General features: G+C 39.9%; 4 protein-coding genes across 4 annotated transcripts; 2 read left to right on the forward strand and 2 right to left on the reverse strand.

The window, feature by feature from the left end:
- The first annotated feature begins 631 nt into the window (after window positions 1-631).
- Window positions 632-2,708, forward strand: LOC134748921 (uncharacterized). Its single transcript, XM_063683793.1, has 3 exons — window positions 632-813; window positions 2,000-2,129; window positions 2,596-2,708. The coding sequence occupies exons 1-3, from the start codon at window positions 731-733 to the stop codon at window positions 2,695-2,697; spliced, it is 315 nt and encodes a 104-aa protein (XP_063539863.1). The 5' UTR covers window positions 632-730; the 3' UTR covers window positions 2,698-2,708.
- A 1,130-nt stretch (window positions 2,709-3,838) lies between these two features.
- On the reverse strand, window positions 3,839-7,369 carry LOC134748879 (uncharacterized). Its single transcript, XM_063683712.1, has 2 exons — window positions 6,597-7,369; window positions 3,839-5,679 (listed from the first exon to the last, which is right to left on the reverse strand). The coding sequence occupies exons 1-2, from the start codon at window positions 7,212-7,214 to the stop codon at window positions 5,125-5,127; spliced, it is 1,173 nt and encodes a 390-aa protein (XP_063539782.1). The 5' UTR covers window positions 7,215-7,369; the 3' UTR covers window positions 3,839-5,124.
- Window positions 7,370-10,038: 2,669 nt separating this feature from the next.
- Window positions 10,039-13,489, reverse strand: LOC134748916 (alpha-(1,3)-fucosyltransferase C-like). Its single transcript, XM_063683788.1, is given in 3 exon segments — window positions 10,039-10,220; window positions 12,087-12,212; window positions 12,646-13,489. Coding segments are annotated over 3 exon segments (864 nt in total). The 5' UTR covers window positions 13,221-13,489; the 3' UTR covers window positions 10,039-10,057.
- A 5,344-nt stretch (window positions 13,490-18,833) lies between these two features.
- On the forward strand, window positions 18,834-21,610 carry LOC134749106 (uncharacterized). Its single transcript, XM_063684010.1, has 4 exons — window positions 18,834-19,385; window positions 20,503-20,628; window positions 20,826-21,126; window positions 21,374-21,610. Exons 1-4 carry the CDS (start codon window positions 18,862-18,864, stop codon window positions 21,608-21,610), a joined length of 1,188 nt encoding a protein of 395 aa, XP_063540080.1. The 5' UTR covers window positions 18,834-18,861.
- The last annotated feature ends 2,315 nt before the right edge of the window (window positions 21,611-23,925 follow it).

Below are 23,925 nucleotides of genomic sequence, written 5' to 3' on the forward strand. Positions count from 1 at the left end.
CAGGCGTTCCCTACAATGTTATTGGACAAATTTGATACAAGGTCGTGAATACCTGTGAATACACTGAAAAACGCCCAATGCAAGATCGGAGCGTTCCGAAACGATATTACGTAACCTTTGTTATGTAAAATTTATTTTGTGCATATTGTGCTTTCTTACCCATGCATATGTAATTTTCTTCCATTTATGTTTATATTATTCTGTTATTATCACCAAGTAACGGAATCAGTGAGAACTCTACATTATGGCTTCTATTTATTTTCTATGAGCGATTTGAAGTATCTGAACGTCGATGACATGAATCATGGATGAATCATAAATCATCTGTGTATGCACAGGGTCCTCCACACTCGTGCGCGAATCACGGCGCGAAGCCGCGAACGTGAGTGTGGAGTCTATTTCGCTAATCAACGAAATCAGCATAGAAAATTTGAATTTCGCTCCTTACTCTACTGACAAGATTTGCTTGACCAACTTTGCTCCGGAAGTTCTGGAATGTTTTCAGATTTTATATAATTTTACTTAAATTTCAGATTTTGTGAAAACTTTTTGAAAACTACTGGTCCCACCCACATAAAATAAAAAATAAATTTGATTGACATATTATACTTATTTCTGATTTTCCGGAACCTTCAATCTTCATTCAAACAGCCAAGTCTAAAATTAAAACATTGGTTTATTATTTTAATTGAAGAGTTTATAGCTAACATAAATCTAGAAATCTGCTATAATGTCAGCAGTAGAAGAACAGGACGAAACCCCTGATGTGTTGGAGGAGACGGGAGCTCTGGAGGCCGACGTCGGGGCTCGATTGTTAGTAAAGCTAAATGAAAAAAATCTGTTGCTGGTTCAAGTTTCTCAATTCGATCATTCTTAACACAATTCTTATTATTCTTAATAATGCGCCAGAGAGTGGCCTCCCTGATGCGCCGTGTTAGGGACAGCCCCAGCAGCCTTCTGAATACTGTTTTGGACAGGTTAGATTGTCCAATAGTAAACAAATGGAATGCCATGCACATGGACAACAGGAGTGCTGTTGGGCTAAGTTAGTTATTTAAGTAGTAGTTTTATTTATTTAAGTTATTGTAATAATATAGTCTGTAAGGTAGCCGTAATATGGGCCTTGTTGCCTGATTAAAATTATTAAAAAAGAAAATTAACCCTTAAATGCATGATTTCAACCGTAGAATCTTTGTATCTATTCAATTTTTATTTATTCTGTTGAATCTGTGAGCTGTCCAATGCTTTGTATACATTTGGCAACAATATGCATTTAAGGGTTAAACGCTTTACACACCCACAAGCCAAAAGGTCTACGCCCTATCCCTTTCAACAGAAATATAGTAATATACGTGTCTCTCAGCAGGATGCTTACCACACCTCATTAGTCTCATTACGCTCAATACAGGCATTCTTTTTATTCTTCAAAAACGGATGAGAAACTTACATTTTATCAATTTTATCCACTTTTTTTTTGAACATTTATGGCCTAATATTGTCTTCGGTTACCGCGATAGTTACTCATGAAATAAAACTATGAAAACGGATTATATTATATCCGTTTTCATGTTTTCATAGTTTTATTTCATTTATGGCCTAATTTTATCCACAAGTGGCAAAGTTTTTTCGTGCAAATCTTGAGTTGTTTCCTCATGTTGACCGATTACAGGTAGAATTGAGTTTTAAGTGATGGTTTTGAATGATAAATGCTTAATAGCGTGCATTTGGATTTGAATTTTAAGTAATGTTTTAGTTAGGTGTGGTTAGGTAGTATTTTCCTCACAACGTGGTGTTTTTTTTTGTTTTAAGCGGTAGGTAGCAGTTTGTTTTAAACCTCGTGCTTTGAATGCCTCGCAACGCTCAAGATAATTTTGGAATCCACTACGCTCCTGGTTCACTTTTGGAATGTTTTGCTTGATCAGGTTATATAGTGTGCTTAGCCCGACGGATTAAACAACAACTTTGCCCCCTTGTTAAACAAACTTATTTTCTTTTTCAGCGACTACCAACTCAGTAACATCGACCCACGGCTGAAGATCGACATGGATCCGCTGGCACACAGAGACTTCCGCCCCGAAATGATGTTCATACGCGATGAGCTGCGCCAGGCCAAGTTTCAGGCCCTAGCCGTAAGTACAGGCCATGTTTCATGCCTTTGTTATAAATACAGGCCAAGTTTTAGGCCTCTGACCAAAGTATCAATACGGCGTAACGATCTGCTGACGCACAGATGAGCTATACGTCAGGCCAAATTTCAGGCCCTTGCAGTAAGTACAGGCCAAGATCCAGGTCTTTGCTGTAAGTACAAACCAAGGTTCAGGCCTTTACCGTTCATAAATACAGGTCAATTTTAGTAAAAGAGTAGGCCCTCTGAGAAACGACATTAGATTTTATTAATTTATTTCCATTTTTCTAAACATCAAAGCTTCACTTAGTTAGACATGCCCTTCGTGAGTTCGTGCAATTATCAACTGTAAAAATGCATTCATGAATCCATTCGCAACGGGTGAATTTCAGATTAATTAGCTGGATAAAAACACTCTCTACTCTGCCCTTTTTCTTCAGTCTGTAACAAATGAATGTTCACTCCGTCAGGTCCGCCGCATGGCTCTCAAGAAGTTACTGCTGCAGGACTTCATCCGCGAAGACTGCGAGCTGCGGAACCTCGGGCTGGCGTACGCGCCGGCCGATTCCTAACCAGCGATCCGCAAATGAACCAATTATGATATAAATGAAAATTCAATGGGCTCTAATACACACTTCACTAATATCGCACACGATTTTTAATAATAATTATTAATGGTTAGGTACTTCGTGCCCTGCTACTTCATTTAAGCGCACAATCTGATTAAATTGTCAAGTTCTTTATTTCGAGCTCTCCTGCTTTTTCGAGGCGCGTTAGAATGACACAAATGGATACATGTGTATTTATTCACACGATGGCGATGGCGCTTTTTATCAAGCGACGTTGGATTTTTGCGTTTAAGCGTTGGCCGTTAAATCGAATTTAGCGTGCGGGCGGATTCAAGCGCTTTTTTAACGCGCGTTGATGAAGCGCTCGTGCGTGTGGCCTCTAGGATGGCTGTTTGCGTCCACGCATAGGGCTGCTACCCGACTCCAACTAGTGTGGAAACTGCACGACGACGTTGCAGCCCGTCTCCGTCTGTACCGACGACTTTGAATGGCGCACCGCACACATCGTGTGCGGCCCGGTATCGTGAACCTTGTCGGAAGTACACGAAATTTGATATTAGGCTGTAGCCGCGCGCGTCACTTGGGTCTCCGGTCCGGGTCTTTGGGTCTCCGGTCCGCTAGCGTAGGCGGGTGCACTTCGCAAGCGTGCCACTGTAGGTAAAATCAGTCATCATCATGTCTCCTCTACACGATGGGCCATATATGGGCCAACGAGTAGAGAGGGTAGTGGTGTCGGATGGCTTATGGCGCGGCGGGATGGCGATGGGATAGCCGCGGCGCCAGCGATGGTGCGTACGCATCTGCACGTGGCCCATTCCATAGTGCGTGCTCTCAACCATCGTAAGGCCATCTCGCTGGTCCATCGTGTAGAGAAGCCACCACACGCGTAAACGCGAGTTTGCGTTGCTCATACTAAGTATGTTCCGTTAACCCGCTCACCCGCCCCGTGCAACCGCGCTAGCTAGCGAACGCCCTTTGGCGATCAGGATCACTAGCTTGGTTAAATTGGATGAATAAAATCCAATAAGGTAAAAGTAATTATTTTTATTCATTAAATTTATTGTTACAAATAATTAGAAACTTAAAAATAGACAATATATATATATATATATATATATATATTTAAAAACAAGCTTCAATCGAACTTCTTACTGAAAATCAACTAAACTAAAGATCTACTTAATTCTAAAAATTAACTTTTATATAAGGGGTCATTACGTCACACGTTTAGGGGGAGGGAGGGGACAAAAATGTGACGTTGTGACAAGGGGGAGGGGGAAATCACAAACTTTGTGACGTCACGAACTACACCTGTAACCGAAAATGGGTTTGATTTTTTTTATTCGCTTTTAACAGTTAAATAACTAGTTTTTGCAAAGATAATAGTTTTAATGGATGTTTTAATTCCTAATCGGCTTCGTGTTACAAATTTCTTACATTGCTTTTGTAAAAAAAAAAATGAAAATAATAAAAACTAATTGAAATTGTTCATTGTGTTGAAAACAAAATTGCCAAATTTAATATGTGACGTCAACACCAGGGGGGAGGGGTTAGTCAAATGTGACCAGGTGTGACAGGGTAGGGGAAAGGGATCAAAAAAATCTTCAAATTCGTGTGATGTTATTAATAAATGACCCCTTAACACCTGACCTCATGATTCGGGAATTTAGCTATTTATTGTTCGAAATTTTTATGTAACTTTTGTGTACTTTTACAAAAAGCAGATCACTATCGACCGAGCGACTGTGAGGTGTCTCCATTACAGCTTGAGCAAAAATGCTTTTGTAAGTCCAGATGTTCTTCTCTGTTTCTGCTACCCCTCTTTAAAATTAAGATTCACAAAGTTTGCATGTTTCATAGGAAACAAGTGTTTAAAATGTTGCTTGTCAGATCCCTCGGCTATATAAAATTAATATTTACATGCACTAGCTATTTTATACTAATAAAACCAACAAAAACATTCTTTGCTGACAAATAGAAAAAAAAAAATACGAGTAGTTAGTAGTGCAAGAACTAATTATTACCTGGATGGTTATTAATTTGCTTATTGTTAGGTATTAATTGCTTTTTGGCAGAAATTTGCTTTACGACGGGATAAGGACTGGACAAGGATAGGGGTGGGGTATTACATAAAAATTATTTTGTGCTTTTCAGTGGGTTGGTTTTTTGAAGGCGGTTCCCTTTTTTTCTTAAAGAATTGAAATTAAGTTAATACAGTTTTTACTTATTATTTGGTTTTTTCTTTAATTTTTTTTTTACTTTTTAAGTTTTTTTTTTCATTTATTAAATTTTATTTTATACTTTTTAGTGTTGTTTTTTTGTTTTAATTTTTTATCATCTTTTTTTATTTATTTATTTTATTTTAAATCTTAGTGGTTTAGTTCAGATTTTTAGATTTTGGGCTAATTTAGGGATAGAAAATGAATATACTTACGTAACTATTGCAAAATTTATACGAGTATAAAAATGGCATCTGGTATGAAGAGGTAATCCATTAGCATCTTTTATGCTTCCCCAATTATCCTTAAGACACTCTTCTAAGGTCATGTCTGGTTTGTCTTTTAGTTGCTCTATGAGAGAAGGTTGAAAAAGGTGATAATCAATGTATATAATTTTGCTGTCTATAAAGTTTATTAATGCTACACCCTTATGTTGTTCTAGTGCTTTCATGACTGGATGTGTGTGAAGGCTCGTGTCATGTACAACTTCTATGTTGGGAATGTTGGTTTCCTGATACTTTTCAGTGATTTTCTTCAATTCAGCATTGAGCTCCCTGATCTCACGAAGCCTTGAATAACTTGGTATCTGAATTGTCTCTGGTTTTTGTTGAGGGACTGAAGTTGCAGTTTTTTTAGTGGGCATTTTGCCCTCAGTTTCAATTATCTTAACTAATTCTCTCATTTCATTCATCTGAGATTGATATTTTTCTCTAATTTCATTCAACTGGCTATCAAGATTTTTTATCTGTTCTTCATAAGTTGGTGCCTGAAAAGATAACTATATAAATAAATAAATAAAATAAAAACCTAGCTATAAGGTTTCAATTTTTGGGTGCCTATGGGGTTGCAAACCTTTTAACGCATTCACTGCCAGGGGGCGTGGCCTAGGAACAAACTTGTATGACGGTGAACGCACATGTGCGTTGGGGGCAGTGAATGTGTTAAGGCCAGCATGCTAAATTCGAAAATATGGCTTTGCTCTTCAGTTGTACTTCAATGAGACCAAAAATAAAAACTGTAATAGATGTCATATATTAAAGAAAAAGTGACGAAGCCCTCCAGTGGTGAAGGCCGGATTCGAACCGGCGTCTTTAGCTATCGCGGCTAACGCCATGAACCCCTAGGCCACCCCGCCACTGAGACCGAGACCAAAAATATTTAATTTTTTTATTTTGCTCACAAAACAAGTTAGCTGCTAGCAAGCTAGCTGGCGAGACGAGATGTCGAAAATTGGTAACAACATAGCTAATGGACAGAAAACGTTACGGATTTAATTTTTTAAAGTAAGCGGCATTCAGATTTGTCTATGGACAGATGCTTGGTAATCATTTTGTTACATAAGGGACAGTCTTGTTACGGGATTATACAATGAGATCATTTCTATAATTGGGTGATAATAGAAATTGGGTGAATATTGTGTTCATTAGGGTATTATTCCACCTGTCCAATTTCATTGTCTAATGTATATTTTGTCTCACATTTTGCTTAATGAGAAAGAGAGACACAATGACATTGGACAAAGATATTGGACAGATGGAATACCACCCTTACTTAAGTCCATTTGCTTTTATATTACACCTGTTGGCAAACCTTAATAATAGATAAATAAATAAATCTGAATTTGAAATATTTTGAGTGTAATAATATCTAGTTAAAATTGATTTAATTCTATTTGTCACTCACCTCAGACATCATTTGTTTAAATTCACCATTGAGCTGACTAATCTGTTCTGGGATGAAATAAGTCTGCGATATTGGGTCCTCTTTTTGCCGAACCGGAGGTACTGTTTCTTCAAAGAATCTTTTTCCTGATTGCACAAAATCGGCAAACAGTTCTTTAATCTCCCTCATATCTCCAGTGATGGAATCCTTCACATTGCTGCCGCTGTCAGAACGTTGAAAGCCATTATTTTTATTATTGTCCTCGCCTTGCCAATTTGTCTGCTCCAAGAGTGGTTCTTTATTTAAAATTTGAAGTTGTCTTGCCTCATCATTTTCAATATTTTTGCCAGTCCGCACACTGACATCATTGGTGTCCAGTTCTTCGCAGGTCATGGTAGTGTCGTCGCGTTCGATTCCCGATACATTGTTTCCGTTCCCGAACAGTAGCGTATTGTTCTTTCTAACTTCCTCCTCAAGTTTTTCCATAGTTGCTTGATGTTGGTTAAGCTTTCCCTCCATGAGATTGAACTTTTCGTTTATATTTGTATATACGACATGCAAGTTCTTGATGTAATCTTTTTGTTCGGCTAAATCAAGTTGTATTGTTCTCAACACCTTCATCATCATATTAGCAGCCATGGTTTGCAATAAAAGTCAACTAATGTGGAACAAATTACTAGAACTAAGATATATTAAACTGTTTAACAATTAAAAGCGGAGATATATATAACAGTTTCCCTTTGACGTTAACACTCGTAATGAGTTTATTATTTATTAGAATATAAAATCAAAAAATGGAGGTGTTCTCGGAAAAACGCGGAATTCAGTGTGACCAGCTATTAATTCGGGGATCTACAATACAAACTACAAATTTTAAGGCCAGTCCGGGGACAATCAAATTGACAATTTGATCAGAAATGAATTTAACATTAATCTAATGTGATCTAATCTCTAGAGCCTTCGCGGATCTGCTAAATTGACTCCAAAACACTCGCGTTCGCGGCTTCGCGCCGCGATTAGCGCACGAGTGTGGAGGGCGCGTAGGTCCACTCCACAGCACACGTACAAAATGAGGGCTAACGCGTATGAATTCGCCGCTAGGGGCGCTAGTGTAGATGGTGGTCTTTTCTATACATGGAGACTGTATAAAGGAGCCAAATCTCTATGTATGAAAAGTGTCCATCAAAAAACAGTAATTAGGCGGCGCCACCATACACCGAAATACTACCAAAAACAACCTACGTAATTTGGTCGGGTTATTTGTTGCCTTATATGGTTCATGTTATACTCATGTCCCAGAGCCTAACTAGCGCCACTGGAGAGATTAGGAACTATTATTTAAAGCTTAACGCGGTCACTTTTACAACAATTCTGCAATAAGAGATTGCGATCCTTATTTTCTATCTTCTTCTTCTTTTAAAATTATGGCTTCAGCCCAGTGGGACTATTTCGCCAGTATCAAGGTATTGAGAGGTTTACAAACGACAAAAATTGTACGGTTGTACAAGACAGTGTACGGTGATTTGTTAGCTCTTGTAAATCGATAGCTAGTCTTTACAAGAAGCACGTGGACTACCGGCCGTTGACTCCAAGATGGTGGTTAAACGCGCTTCAAAATTAATTCTCCATTCACTGCACACTACCACATTAGTTTACTGTATAATAAGCTATCGATATTACACTTTAAACAATATTAATAAGCAAAAAACAAAGTAATTAATCACGATGCTAACTATCAAGATGGCGCTCGAACCGGAAGTCTCCCTTATTTTCTATAGTTCGAAATGTCAAATGTCACTTCAATGACTGACAGCTGTTCTTTAGTCTTTTGGACCACCATCAACAGAGGCGCCAACTGGTGAGCAAAAAACGATAGCCCTCATTGAATCACCAAAGCCACCAAAGTTTAGATTTAGGCCACAGTACACGAGCGCTTTATCAACGCTCGTTAAAAAAGCGCTTGAATTCGCACGCACGCTATTCGATTTAAGGGCCAACGCACTCGAAAATCGAAATGTGAATAAATCAAGAATAAATACACATGTATCCATTTGTTTCATTCTAACGCTTTTTGACGCGCGTCGACAAAAGCGCTCGTGCGAATGAGGCCATGACTTTTTTAACCTCTCAGTTAGCTCACTAGATGGTGCTGTTCTTCCAATTATATGCCTTATGTCATTCACCAAACGAAGACATGCGAAGACCAAAAATTGCCAATCAGGGGAAATAATTCGTGTATAAGCAAATTTTGGCCTAGTTGTAGGGAATGGTGTACCTATTAAACAACATACTAAAAGTACCGGAGGTTGGGGGTGAAGATAACGGGTCCCTACCCGGCAGGCGGGAATTATTTTCGGCAGATAAACTAATCGATTTTGTTTTTTTTACCACACAAGTTATATGCTGCGTTTCCACCTGCGATGTGCAATGATGTCTAGCGAGGGATGTCTACATAGACCTAGCATTACATAGATCAGCTATACGCGTAACGCGTACGCCCGTGAGGGACAAAACATACGCAATGCGACAATATGATTGGTCGAGAAGATTTGTAGCCCACCATAAACCATACTAAATTTACGGTGGGGAATAAGGATAAACAATAACAGCGCTTTCTCTGCTTCCACTGAAAGATACATAAGACTATCCCGTTCGGTCATTTCCCCCCACCCCTCATGACCGATCCAGTTATACTAGATTCATGGATGTGTATGTGTTTTTGAACCAAATAGAAACACTTCATTTACCTACTCTCGCTCACCGCAGCTCTAGTGGAAACAGCTGAACGGAGCGAGGTTGTCGGAGGTACATACAAAACAAGGGAAGTAAATCTACTTTCGATCGATAGAATAGAATAAAACACGAACAAGGTAACGTCTTACGGACCCATAAATATTTGTACTTAACTATTTTTGCACAAAAGCTGTTAACATGAAAATTAGGTATTTGTACTTCTAAAATACGTATTGTTGTCTATGAGTTTTGAATGATTCACATTCATTTAAAAATAATAATTCAAGAACAATGATATACAACAACAAAGTATACAACTTTGCCCTTTCAACAAAACTTTGCCCACCGCGTCACAGTTCAGTAAAAGCGAAATAACTTAAAAGTAGATACCTACAGATAGAAATTTTATGTTGAAAGGGCAAAGTTGTATACTTTTATAGATCGTGTCATTCACGATGACGCGTGAATTTGACAAATCTAACCTTTAATGGCATGACAATACGAACCAAGGCATGCGTCCTCGTGAATTACATGATCAGAGGGCCTACCGCGAACCACGTTCAACGTGTTGCCTCCCTGTCACACTTAAGTACGAATTTACAAGAGCGACAGAGAGGCAACACGTCGAACGTGGTTCGCGGTAGGCCCTCTGTACCCAGGGTGGTACACACGGACGTCCGCTCGGTGCTCAGCGACAGAGTTGACTACACCCCGGCGCTCAGGAGAGGCTAGTGTGGGGTGACCCTCAATTAACACAGCTTTGTACACGTCATTCCTTTACCGATCCACCATTCAAGAATATTGCTGTAAACAGTATCTTCTAACATGGCTGCTGGGTCGTTAAGGAGTTTACACATGCTGCACACATCTTCTGTATCAAGTGTTGCTTTGAATTTGTAGTGGTTTCGCCATCTGCAAACAGCATAACAAGCATAACTGTGTATAGGAAACCTACTCATACTGATAGGTACTTAAATGGCAAATCGCATCACCATCCCAGTCAACTTGTTACAGTAGGCAAATCTTTGTTTCAGAGAGCCCAGAGGATATGTGATGACCAGCATCTGGCCGCGGAGCTCCAGCATGCCAGGCGCGCGCTCCAGGCAAATGAGCTCAGGATACCGCGGGTCAACCAGAGGTCCCACATTAAGATCCCCACAGTCGAGCGCAGGCCTGCCATTCTGCCTTTTGTCAGGGGGGTCACGGACAGGATCAGCCACATCTTGAAGCGTGCTTCTATAAAAACATATTTCAAGCCAATGAAGAAGATGTCACAATTCCTGAGGCCTGTAAAATGCAATACCCCTCTACAGACTGCAGGAGTGTACAGGCTGGACTGTGAGTGTGGCCTATCATATGTCGGGCAGACGAAACGGAGCATTTCCACTCGGGTGAAGGAACACATAGCTGATGTCAAGCACCGTCGACCTAGGTCTGCTGTCTGTGAGCATGTCATGGATAAAGCCAATCACTCAATCAAGTTTGATAAGCCTCTGGTTCTTGCCAAGGAGAAGCGTTACATACCCAGAATGCTGCGCGAGGCCATTGAGATTAAGAAATATTCAAACTTTAATAGGGAAGATGGCTTTTCTCTACCACCAGCTTGGGATCCTGTAGTCCACCTGATAAAGGAGCAAGCGAGACATAGACTGTGAGACCTTAGTGTTGGATGATGCTGGACATTCTGATGTTTTGAAAAGATGTGTCCCGCCGAGTTTGTTGCCGGTCCCATATTGGGATACCCTCCTACAATTTAGGAGGGAATTAAATCTTCTCGGGTCCGTGGTGTAGGGTTGGAGCCGGCATAGTTTTTATCGCGTATATATATATATCTTTACTTGAAAAATAATTATAGTGTATAACTAGCCTTATGAACCGATTTTGCGTGTACAACCAGCCTTAAAGTTTGTAGTCTATGATTGTTCATTATTTTAGTATGTGGGTATTTTTGCACTTTGTAATTTTTCCTCAGTCACCCGTTGACCACGAACGCTGTAAAGAGTTCGAAACGTCGGGATGTATTATAAATTCAATATACGCGATATAATCCGTTTTCACAGTTTTATTTCATGAGCATAACAAGTTTTTGTATTTTATACCTACATCATATTGTGAGAATCGTCATAATTTCATAGAAGTTTGACTTTTAAAATAAAATTGCATGTTGCATCGTGCAAAAAACAATAGCTGCAGAGTTATCTTGGTCTGACTCTCTACCTACATTTTTTTTAGCTCGTTGGCATATCCTACGGGCGCGGTCCCCGAAATTGGGTTAAAACCTTGTGAAAGATGGGTCACGTAGTATGGACATATATGTTCCCTGACGGCGACTGTACCTACGTTCGAATTAGCCTGTAAGTGTGGAAATGCCAAAAATCTATTCAAGTATGTTGTTTATATAGTCTGTCAAGCCATTTCCGTCAGTAGAAAACAGCGGCATATTTAAAAAATATAGGCGCGAAGAGTAATCGTCCCATAGAAAATTTGAACTTCGCGCGTTTCTCTACTGACAAAGTACCCTCCGAAGGGTGCGCGACAGCCGCCACAGTCTCCTGGCCGTCGTGGCAGGGAGATGGGACAGTGCCCTAATTAGGCACTGGACCTCCCAACATCTTAGTTTAGGTACTAACATATAGGTAGTAATTTAAGTATATTTGTAAATAACAAAATATGGATTGTAATATAAATCCGAAATAAATGTTTTTTTTTTAAAGCAAAAAAAAGTAAATATCCAATAAATTTTTTATTGTAGTCTGACTCTAGAATTAAAATAGGCACCTGAAGAAGTCATGGTACATACTGCCGTTGCCTCTCTTGTGGTCATGAATGATGGCGGCCATCCGCGCCGCCAGTCGCTTGGCGCCCAACTCGCGCGCATCCAAGTAGCTGCCTGGAGGCAGGAACCTGCAACATTATGACTTTTAAGTATCATACGACGGAGCACCACATACAAGCTGAGAGTCTACCGCGAAAATCATAATTTCGTTATCTGCTTCTCTATAGCCCACTCCAGACTACGCGGCACGAAGCCGCGAACGCGAGTGTGGAGTCGATTTCGCTGATTAGCGAACTAGACTTCACACTCGCGTTCGCGGCTTCGCGCCGCGATTCGCGCACGAGTGTGGAGGGCGCTTATCGCTTGAATATACAAGAGTGAGCTAAGAGTGATAACAAGTCAGTTTTTCGATTTTTGTGGTCGCTCTGATTTTTTTCAGGCCTAATCTAAAGTACAGTTTAAGTATTTGTGTGAATGGCTGTTAGCAAATCTTCTTCTATTAACTCTGTGCGAATAAGAATAGGTACCTACTATTAAAACGGTTGGCAAAATGGCTGTTACCTGGAATAATTGGCACCCCCGAACACAATAGGCACCGTGTAATGGTTCAGAGCCGTCAGCACCTTTTCTGTCACGTATTCTTTATATATCGAATTCTCAAATGCGAAGTAGAAGTAGTATTTCTCTTCCAATACTTTGCCACACTCTGGTTTTCCCCGTGGACATTTGTGTGTACCACAGAAACCGTAGATGTGTAAAGATAGACCATTCTGGTCTAGTTCTTTTCCTTATTCTTTAACAAACTTTTCTCTCCTGCTCCTAGATTTACAATTAGACACGAACCAGGCTGCCGCGATACTCTTCGAAGACAAACGAGTCTTGGTCTGGTCGTCTACGGGATCTAACTCTTGCCAATGCATCTCTGTTTTAGGCCCGACGAGTTGTCCTGCCAAATCGTAAACTCTGAAGTAGCCCCAACGCAAATCAGAATCTAGTCTATAAGTCCACGTCCAGTTAAATAAATCATTGAAATGAGTGTCACAAATAGGATAGTTCTGGGGTGACTCAACGTTGGCATAAACATATTTTTGACTAGGTGATCTATGCCGTGGCCAATGGTATGATATAGGTTTCATAGCAGGCAGATGCTTACCGTTGAAAACGATCGCATCAAAATGAATCAATGCTTCAAGATCGCTGACATTATGTGAAACGTAGCAGTTTGTGTATTGACAATCGTTGGATGTGAACGCATCGAATCCGTGTCGTAAGAAGTTTAAAGGAAACGAGCTGGCTTCAGTCCATAGTAGGATATATTTGGTTTTTTCTCGGGTATGTACAATATACGGTGAATAAAGGTAGGTGCATAGAAGTAAAGCGGTTATGAAGGTGGTTGCATACAGTAAAGCGAACCTTGTTATTCTGTTCGAGTATCGGATCGATTTCGACATTACACCTATTTTGCGACGGAATATATAGTTCGTTGATTGGACTGAAAGAGATTTGCTTTACCATTGACGTGACAAAACTTAATGTGTGAGCAGAGTACCATAAAGCAGAGCTCACTAACAATACTTAGGTACTTTAAAACTGATTACTTGATTAGATTTGTATGAGACGGATTCGAATTTTAATCTGGCTGCACTTGGTTTGTTATCTGTCAACGACTGCGCTGCAGAATCGGCAGAATTGCAGATAATAGGTGATTGCGATTTGAATGCGTTTGCGTCCAACACAAAGGGACTTTCCGTACATCATATGGATTTGGTGTGAATTAAAATCATGTCTTTGTCTTCAGTGTTTTGAACTAGCTGATTTGATTAAAGGTCATTCAAGGACTCACGCGGTTTTAAAAGTACAGTCATTGCAGCCGAAACAAATAATAAAATTACGAGGTATGTAGTACAAAAATGACGAAAATATTCTCAAAAATTTGGCACTAGTACTCAATTGTCAGTAAGCAGAGACCAAAATATGGATGGTATAGAAAGGATGCCAATCTCTTATGGCAGAATCGTTGCAAAAGTGACCGCTTTCAGCTTTAAATAATAGTTCCTAATCTCTCCGGTGGCGCTAGTTAGGCTCTGGGACATGAGTATAACATGAACCATATAAGGCAACAAATAACCCGACCAAATTACGTAGGTTGTATTTGGTAGTATTTCGGTGTATGGTGGCGCCGCCTAATTACTGTTTTTTGATGGTCACTTTTCATACATAGAGATTTGGCTCCTTTATACAGTCTCCATGGACCAAAAGTTGGACCAAAGCACCAAAGAGTATAGGTATAGTAGGTAACCATAGCTATCGGTGTCTCTACGTCTCTACGGAGGGCCTACCCAAAGAGTAAAATATAATTATCTATCGCCTACCTCAAGCCTACCTATTATGAACGTCGAAAATCGAAATTTCGTTATCTCCCTCTCTATCGCTCGATGTATAAATGAAGCAAAGATAAATATAACTCCGTAATAGATGGATACCAGTCTAAGGAAAAAACGTGCCTCGAAAATCAAGAAAATTTGATTCTCGATCAGAGGGCGCTACTAGCTTTGGCCTACTGTCGTATAGATGGCGTTGACGGTTTCGTTTGTTATTTAACAATTTTAACGCATATCAGTGAAAGAACATGGGTCAAAATCATAAAAATAATAAATGCAAATAAAAAAAATCATTTATCCATATTTAAATACATTTTATCGTATTTTTATAAATGTTCATTTTTAGTTTTAAAGTGTGTCGACAGATGGCAGTGAATTTACTGGGGTTACAAAATTTACTATGACAGTACCGCTCTAGTATAAGTTACTCTATGAAATGAAGTAAAGAGGCAAATCACGAAATTTCGATATTCGCGGCAGACACTTATGAATTCAGTGACGAGATGAGATAACCAAATTTCGATATTCGAGGTATCTATTGCTCTTGTATATTAGGTATTAGCTTTTGCCCGCGACTTGGTCTGCGTGGAATCAGTAACATCAGCTAGAGTAAGTATAGCGCCTGGATAAAGTGTAATAGCAATCATACAATTTGAGCATAAGCTTAATTTCTTGTAGGGTTTCTGATTTATCGACCCATTTTATTTCTCGAGTCTCGAGTCTTTTCTTATTTTTTTTTTTTTTAATAACCTGTAGTATCCCACTGCTGGGCAAAGGCCTCTCCCTTAGATTTCCATGACTCCCGTTGTTGAGCTGTTCTCTTCTTTTCTCTTTTCTTATAAACCGTTAAATTTTCTATGCTACTCCATACATCAGTTTTCTTACCAAAACGCGAGTTATTTTCGTCGACATCTAGCGTCAAGTAGCGAATGTATCAGTACTGATAGTTGACAATAGATGTCGCGACGAACGAAAAGCTCAACAAATTTCAGCTAATATTATTAACGGATTAACCGGAACTCTATTTTCAAGTCCTTCTGCTTGCAATATTAGTTGTTAATTGTTTTAGCAATACATTTTTCGTCAGTCGTGACCATCGTGACATCGTGTAAAGCATGGAGACTATATAAAGGAGCCAAATCTCTATGTATGAAAAGTGTCCATCAAAAAACAGTAATTAGGCGGCGCCACCATACACCGAAATACTACCAAAGACAACCTACGTAATTTGTTCGGGTTATTTGTTGCCTTATATGGTTCATGTTATACTCATGTCCCAGAGCCTAACTAGCGCCACCGGAGAGATTAGGAACTATTATTTAAAGGTGAAAGCGGTCACTTCTGCAACAATTCTGCCGTAAGAGATTGGCATCCTTTCTATACCATCCGTAGTGTAAAGTAGTGGTACTGATAAATCCAGTACTTGACGCTAGATGTCGCCTACGAAATAACTCGTGCTTTAGTAAGAAAACGGATGTATGGAGTTAGCACCCTTTTCTTACTTATATTTCTCTAATGGTAATATGTATATAGATAGATGTAGATAATCGTCTCCCTGATCTGATAGCCTCTATTTTAAAATAAGTGCGTAATAATAACGCCATCTAGGAAACGTTTACCGCGACATGAGACAGGACGTGAAACAAGAAAATTGTTGGACATATAGAGTTCGATTACTCGACGCTAGAGAGTGCTGCCACCCAAACATGGTTGAAAAAATATCGCAGATGAATATTGTATATTGGAGAATACGTCAGCGGAATTATTGCAAGATATTAAACGTGAATTATTTGAGCTAAGGCATTCAGTTAAGACTTATTTAGATCTCACCGTAAGAAAAAACCTCTGGATAAATAAAAGCTTGTAAAAATATTAAAAATCCCCTATCCAAAAAAATAAAAAAAATATGCCAAAAATGCTTTACATAATTTTGGAAAAGAGCTGATATCATACTCTTCAAACTTCTGGATCGATTTTTATCAAATAGGTAGCTAAGAAGCACCGCAAGGAAACTCGCTTTCACATAAAAAAAACCGCATCGAAATCAGCCCATCCGTTTGGTGGCTACGATGCCGTAGACAGATACACAGACAGATATTGGTGTCAAACATATAACACTCGTCTTGTTGCGTCGGGAGTTAAAAACGAGGCAGTATAATATAAATAAATAAATAACAGTGAACGATTTCCGTTCCCTGATAAATGGGGCATTTTCTATGAAAAGGGACCTTATTGTCGATGGCGCTTACGCCGCACAGCGTCGCGCAGCATTGTATTTATATCGGAGCATCGTTTATAATAGCGTAAGCGCCATCGACAATAAGGTCCCTTTTTGTAGAAATACCACAAATAATAATCATTTTTGATTTTCGTACTAGGCCCATATTATACTCTTTGCTAGGCCCTCTGTTTTTTACTGACAATGTATTGACAATTTGTATATAAAAACTAATAAAAAGCATATAAAAAGTTACTCTATGGACAATGTCGAATTGTCGGTGTCAAAATAATTATAGGTAATTGTTTATTTCCTTTTATTTATTTTGTTGCAGTACTCGTAAACTTCATTGTCGAATAAAGGTCTCGCTGGGAAACGATCATTTGAAGTTTATGGTTTATAAACACTTAAAAACAGACAGTGGGTGGCGCTTTATGTAATTGCGTTTTGTTACTTTTGTTGTTGCAAAATTACTGGCACTTTGTCGTAATATTTGGACCTGAAATTAAGTATAAAGGAGATCAGGAGTCCACTTTATAAAGCCACAGTTTAAAGGAGTAAACTGGTTACAATGTTGCGAAACTTGCGAATAATACGCGGATGTTAGACCGAAGGCCGTGTTAGATAGCCTTGTGAAAAGGGGTACCGATTTTGGCATAGAGATAGGTTGAGTCCCTGAGAAAGACATAGGATAGTTTTTATCCCGAAAATCATCCCTTAAGAAAGTAAAAAGCGGGGTGGAATTGAGATAATTAATGAAGTGCCTGCTAATTTGTGTGCATAATATGCTCAAATTAAATTATGGCTATGAGTTTTTTTTCAGGCGCTATACTTACTTTAGCTGCTGTTACTAAGCACGCTGACGAAGTCGCGGGCAGTTCGTGATGAAACTGCGTCTGGTGACGAAGAGCCGCGGCGCGTCGAAACTAATTTGCCATTTATAGTAAATGTATAGAAGGCGAATTATTGCGATTCGATTCGATTCGCCTCGGTGAGTTTAGTGGACGCCAGCCTTTATTACTACGCAGAACCGGCAAGAGAATCAGTATTTTGCGCCTTGAGTTGTTGCCGGCCGACAAACTATGGAAGCGGAGCGTGAATCTCGCGACCTAAACGCGTAAGGCGTAAGCATGAGTTTCACGGCGCTGTACGACGTTTTGGTCGCGTGATTTTTCTGCGCTACAGTATTACCCGAGTACACGTAGTTTGCAATTTTGCACCCTCGATTGTTGGGCACCATACATAAGTTTTAATTACTTATGCTCTTTTTATGTTTGCTGCAGGTTTGATGTACAAACTGCACGTTTTCATAAGCCGGGCGCGTGTAAATTAATGCGCTAAATAATATTATTAAGCTCTTGTCTGTGATAGGGCTGATACAGACGTACTGCAACCCGACTGCACGCCAACTGCAACGTCGAAATGCAGTTCCCATGCAAGTTGCAGTTGGGTTGCAGTCCATCTGTGCCCTTAAGGATCCTGATCGAAATTTTAGTCATCTTTTGTATTTTTTTTGTGAGCATTTTTTTTCTGGACTATACGGCAACCACGATTTTTGACTGAATCCTCCTGTACATGACTCACGAATATGCAAAGAATTCACAACAAACGCACATGATGCTCCTCATATGTCGGACGCGAACGCATTCCTATCGCGAACACTATCTTCGGTTGCAGTCGGTCAGATAATGAATTGAGTACCAGCAGATTACCAACAGATTTCAATCTAATCAATTTTAAATACTATATTTAGTTATTAATGCTTGTGGATAATTTGTTGCCGATCGAACACTAGTCTGAGATAGACTAGATATCATGAGAACTATTATGTTCAAAATGGCTCCTGCTTTTTTCTATCCAGCCGTTTTCACAACCGCGCTGCTTCTGTGCGCCTATCGTTATTTACCGACAATACAAAGACAGGGAGAGAGAAACATAATCAGATATATTCTACTGTGGTCTGACCCAAATTTCGCTCCTTTGAGTTTTTTAAGTCACGCATTTGACGCGTTTACATCGAACGATTGCGAATACACGAACTGCTACGTTTCGCATAATGTGAGCGATCTGGGAAGCGTGGTTCATTTCGATACAATCGTGTTCAACGGGCGGCAACTCCCTAAAGCACACCATTGGCCACGATATAGGTCGCCTAAGCAGAAATACGTTTATGCCAATATGGAGTCGCCTCAAAATTTTCCCGTTTACGACACTCACCTTAACGGTTACTTTAATTGGACTTGGACTTTTAAGTTGGATTCTGATTTGCGTTGGGGCTACTTCACAGTTTACAACTTGGCAGGGCAAATTGTTGGGCCTAAAAAAGAAATGCATTGGCAAGAGATGGATCCTATAGACGACGAGACCGAGGCTCGTTTGTCTTCGAAGAGCGTAGCAGCAGCTTGGTTCGCGTCTAATTGTAACACAATTAGTGAAAGGGAAGCATTTGCTAAAGCTTTGAAAAGAAAGCTACAACGGCGCGGACTTTTATTACACGTCTACGGAGCGTGTGGCCATAGGCGCCATCGCCATGGCGTGTGTTCGCGGGGAAATCCAGAGTGTGATAAAGTGTTGGAAAAGAAATACTACTTTTACTTGGCATTTGAGAATTCGCTGTCTGAAGACTATGTGACAGAAAAGGTGCTGACGGCTCTGAATCACTACACGGTGCCTGTTGTGTTCGGAGGAGCTAATTATTCCAGGTAAGACCTAGTTTACTATCCCAAATGTACTCGTAGTTTATCCACCTCATTTCAAACATTAATATGAGAGGAAAGGGGACGGCCGTTTCTCCATACAAACATAGTCCCAATTTTCCTCTCTGGACATTGTTTGTTGTCTGAGTTATTTAAATTATGTTTTATCCCATTCTTACAAATACATAAGTTAAAATGACAGATAAAGACAAACGATTCATAGCTAATTCAGTACCTATAAAGTATTGCCAAGAGAGTAAGTATCATATTATTTAATTTATTTTTATTTTGTTTATTATAAAATAAAACTATGAAAACGGATACGGAACGGAACGGATGTTTATTATAATTATTATAAATAATATATAGGTAAAGCCTGACCAGGAGTACCTATATGATCACGCGCCATGTTGCGGAATTTCACTGGAACTATAATTTTTTCATACTATATGAACTGTCATCCTATACATGAGAATGAACAGCGCCCCCTTGACAATGATCGTATATTACTGGGCATCCTTTAATTATGTTATTAATTAAGTATATGATAATATACAAACATAAGTATAAAGTACCTAATAAATAAGCCTGCAGTAATTAAAATGTCTGTAATCTGTACAATTCCAAAATACGGGTTCCACGCGGATGTTGCTTACATAATCTCGTCTGTCAAGGTGTTTCGGGAAAAAAAGACTTGGCAGACTTATATATTCCTGAAATGAAGGTTCATATCTACCGTCTGGAATTGGTTTTATGCTGGTATCAGATGGGTATACTCGTATTTAGGGGTCCTGATGGTCACCTTTGAGACCGTTGAGAGCGTCTGCCAAGCACTCTCCGGTAAAAAAAATACTGACAGATTTCGCTTTTCTGTATCTATTAGTAAATTTCTAACTAGTGCAATAACTATTATTTCAGTATCAGATGGGTAAAATAAGCCCCCGTTTTTCGCATCGGAAGTGGCTTTCTTTTTTGTACTTTCGGTAACTTCCGCCGTGGCAGACTATCAAGTTCGGGCTTAGCATCAATTTTATGGGAAACCATTGTGCATTTCATCGCGGTATCAAGTCGGTACGAAATTTTGCAGTCCGCTCTCCTACCATAAGGAATGATGATGTTGCAGGTTCCTGCCTCCGGGCAGCTACTTGGATGCGCGCGAGTTGGGCGCCAAGCGTCTGGCGGCACGGATGGCCGCCATCATTCATGAACACAAGAGAGGCAACGGCAGTATGTACCATGACTTCTTTAGGTAATCCTTTTATTTAGCACGTGTTCATTATTAAATTAAATTAAACAATTATTTATATCAGAATCTATTAACTCTTAACCTATGTTAGTGACAATATCTATGTATGTAACCTATGTATACTTTAACTAATTATAAACATGTAGGCTACTCCAGTATTTCCAGAAAGCGCCATCTATCCTGTCTGCGACTGTGGCTAGGATGCTGTTAGTGCTGCCGTGCACGCGCCGCACCAGCGACGCCACCCGCTTGCGCATGATGATTATTATTAGGAGTATTAGGACCCTGCCTCTTTACGGCTCCAGCCGGCCACGACATTGTGCGACCAGCGGCGGCGGCAGCGGCAACCATAACCATAGGTGGGAACAAAAAGTCCGATCACTGTGTCTCGCTCCAACCTATAGTTGCAGCCGCCAGTCGCGCAATGTCGTGGCCGAGCCGTTAGGTGAGGAGTCTACTGTGTTCTCTCAGTTCGTTTGCCAATTGCCAGCGGCGCTCAGCGCGCGTGAGGGGAGTGCAGAGTTCTGTCGAGCGTCCAAACCATTTGAGCAACGTGTGCCATAGCCTTACCACGAGTTTGACACTGACACATTTGCTAACGTAAATTACTTTCTATACATCTCGCTCGCACTAATATGCTAGTACCTATACCTACGAGCGATGTCACTGTCAGTGTTAAACTCATGTCTACTGAGGAGTGAGGCTACTATCATAAGTATGTTTGCATTTAATATGGACGCCACCCTAGACACCCCGGTCGCCGCCGCTCGAGCGACCACTCAGTTTTCAAGTTTTTCGATGGTTATTTTTCAGATGGCGAAACCATTACACATTCAAAGCAACAGCTCAGGAAGAAGATGTATGCAACATATGTAAACTGCTCAACGACCAAGCAGCAATGACAAAAACGACTGTTTATGGAGATTTTAGAGAATGGTGGATGGTCAAGAGCCTCTCAGAAACAGTAATATCCAGAATAAGATAACTTTACCCTTCGTGTGCGGAATTCCCGCAGCGGGAGGGAAATACAATGGCCACGTCTGCTGACCTCCATTTTGCCACGTCTGCGAGGGTTGGGCGGGCCAAGATACCATCGCTCAATTATGCCAGGGGCATAACGACGGGAAACGGCGGGAAACGCCGTTGAACGTCGAATAAACGCGTTTCCCGTTAGTGTGGCCCCAGCATTAAAAATGGAATTATGAATATAAACCTAAGAGTTTGTTGAAGATACTGAACAAGTGTAGCCTATCCTTGTCTAATGATCTCGTATTGTTATATGTTAGAGCAGTGCAGAATCTATATTTGGTATTCAAATTTCCATCAAGAGAGAGAATCTAAACATGTCCCCCAGCTAGAGATGGGTAGGGGTGAGTAAATACTGTTTACTCAAAGCACCCAGTACATACTCGTATTTACTTACTCATTTCGGTGAGTAAAAATTATTATTTATAAAATATTTAAAATGGTGAGATTTAAGAACTAAACTGGTTTTTATTTTACAGTGTTAACTTGTATTAATGATATTTATGTTATAAAAAGCTTATTACGCTTAGTTTTTGGAAAAAAGGTGATTATCAGTGAGAGGCAATTTGGAATTTAGCGGATATAGACGTGATAAAGCATATTTAACAATTAAACAACATTTATTTACATACAAGATATATACAGTGGTACTACGTAAACGAAATTAATAACTAGCTTAAATCTAAAATAGGCCCTTGAGGCATTGTACCAAGGATGCTGGCGGCATTTCCCCGCTGTATCGCAATGCTGATACGTTGTGCGAGAAAGCCGCCAGCTCTTCGGTCACCAGTTACGTCAACCAGACGCTTCGCGATTTCTGCAAACAACTTATGCGCGCTGGGACCCCATGGACCTAGAGTTTCAACTCCAAATGGAATGAAATGATATTCTCTACCGAGGCTCTTTTATTTATTACGTTTTAAAATTTCGGCGCTTTCCGCCGCTCCGCCCGCTTTTTAACCGACTTCAATTTCATAGAAGGAGGAGGTTCTGTATTCGGTTGTGGCTGTTTTTTTTTTTTTTTTTTTTTTTTTATGTATGTTCACCGATTATTCCGAGACCCGTGGTCCGATTTGAGTAATTCTTTTTTTGTTCGAAAGGAGCTACTTCCAAGTTGGTCCCATATTAATCTGGTTCTGATCTGATGATGGGATCCCTGAGGAATTGAGGGAACTCCTCAATTTTTAAAGGCACATGTATGGTGATTTGGGTGTTTTCATAAGCAACTTTATCATTTTCTCTCGAAAACGACCAATTTGATGAATTGCACCTGATGATGATGATTGTTTTGAAGATAGTGATGATGATTTTTTTATTGTAGGATGTTCAGCGAATACTCCGAGACCCGTGGTCCGACTTGAACAATTTTTTTTTTGTTTGAAAGGAACTACCTCATAGGTGGTCCCACATTAATCTGGTGCTGTTCTGATGATGGGATCCATGAGGAATTGAGGGAACTCCTCAATTTTTAAAGGCACATGTATGGTGATTTGGTCGTTTTCTTAAGCAAATTGAGCATTTTTTCTCGAAAACCACCAATTTGATGAAGTGGAGCTGATGATGATGATTGTTTTGTTGATAATGATTTCAGCGATTACTCCGGCACCCATGATCCGATTTGAGTTATTCTTTTTCTGTTTGAAAGAAGTTACCTCTCCAAGGTGTTTTCGTAATATTTTTGGTTTTGATCTGATGATGGAATCCGTGAGGAATTGAGGGAACTCCTCAATTTTTAAAGGCACGTGTGTGGTAATTTCGGTGTTTTCTAAAGTAACTCAAGCATTTCCTCCCCAAAACCACCAATTTGATGTAGTGCAACTGTAGCCTAACCACGAGTTTGACACTAAATATTCTTCGTAACTTACTTTGTACACTAATATGCTAGTACGAGCGAGATGCATAAACAGTAAGTTACGCACACGATAGCGAATATATCAATGTCAAACTCGTGGTAAGGCTACTGATAACTTCCCTCGTATGTGTATTATGATTTTTGATGTAGGTAGTGTTGGAAACAACCAAAGAGACTGAGAGGTGAAGGTAGAGGGTATTAGTGTTTGGGGGGTTTGAGGTTGGGGGTTGAGGGGAGGTGAGTTGATGGGTCGGGGACTGTGGGGTTGGGAGTTAAGGGATCGGGGGTTAGGGTTAGAAGTTAAGGGGTCTGGGGTTAGGGGTCGGGGAATGGCGGTTGAAGGGTTGGTGGTTTAGGGTCGAGGGGTTCAGTGATCAGGGGTTGATGTGCTGTGAGGTTGAGTGATCACCGGGTTTGAGGGA

This window comes from Cydia strobilella, chromosome 17 (genome assembly GCF_947568885.1).
Source record: "Cydia strobilella chromosome 17, ilCydStro3.1, whole genome shotgun sequence".
NCBI classification, from domain to species: domain Eukaryota; kingdom Metazoa; phylum Arthropoda; class Insecta; order Lepidoptera; family Tortricidae; genus Cydia; species Cydia strobilella.

What these genes read in the sequence shown, in the direction of transcription:
- LOC134748921 (XM_063683793.1), top strand. Translation starts at nt 731, where the DNA reads ATGTCAGCAGTAGAAGAACAGGACGAAACCCCTGATGTGTTGGAGGAG. An exon ending in GCCGACGTCGGGGCTCGATT is followed by an intron (nt 814 to 1,999) that starts GTTAGTAAAGCT and finishes TTTCTTTTTCAG; the next exon opens with CGACTACCAACTCAGTAACA. An exon ending in CCAAGTTTCAGGCCCTAGCC is followed by an intron (nt 2,130 to 2,595) that starts GTAAGTACAGGC and finishes TCACTCCGTCAG; the next exon opens with GTCCGCCGCATGGCTCTCAA.
- LOC134748879 (XM_063683712.1), bottom strand. Translation starts at nt 7,214, where the DNA reads ATGGCTGCTAATATGATGATGAAGGTGTTGAGAACAATACAACTTGAT. An exon ending in TTAAACAAATGATGTCTGAG is followed by an intron (nt 5,680 to 6,596) that starts GTGAGTGACAAA and finishes TTATCTTTTCAG; the next exon opens with GCACCAACTTATGAAGAACA.
- LOC134749106 (XM_063684010.1), top strand. Translation starts at nt 18,862, where the DNA reads ATGGAGTCGCCTCAAAATTTTCCCGTTTACGACACTCACCTTAACGGT. An exon ending in GGAGGAGCTAATTATTCCAG is followed by an intron (nt 19,386 to 20,502) that starts GTAAGACCTAGT and finishes ATGATGTTGCAG; the next exon opens with GTTCCTGCCTCCGGGCAGCT. An exon ending in AATTGCCAGCGGCGCTCAGC is followed by an intron (nt 21,127 to 21,373) that starts GCGCGTGAGGGG and finishes ACGCCACCCTAG; the next exon opens with ACACCCCGGTCGCCGCCGCT.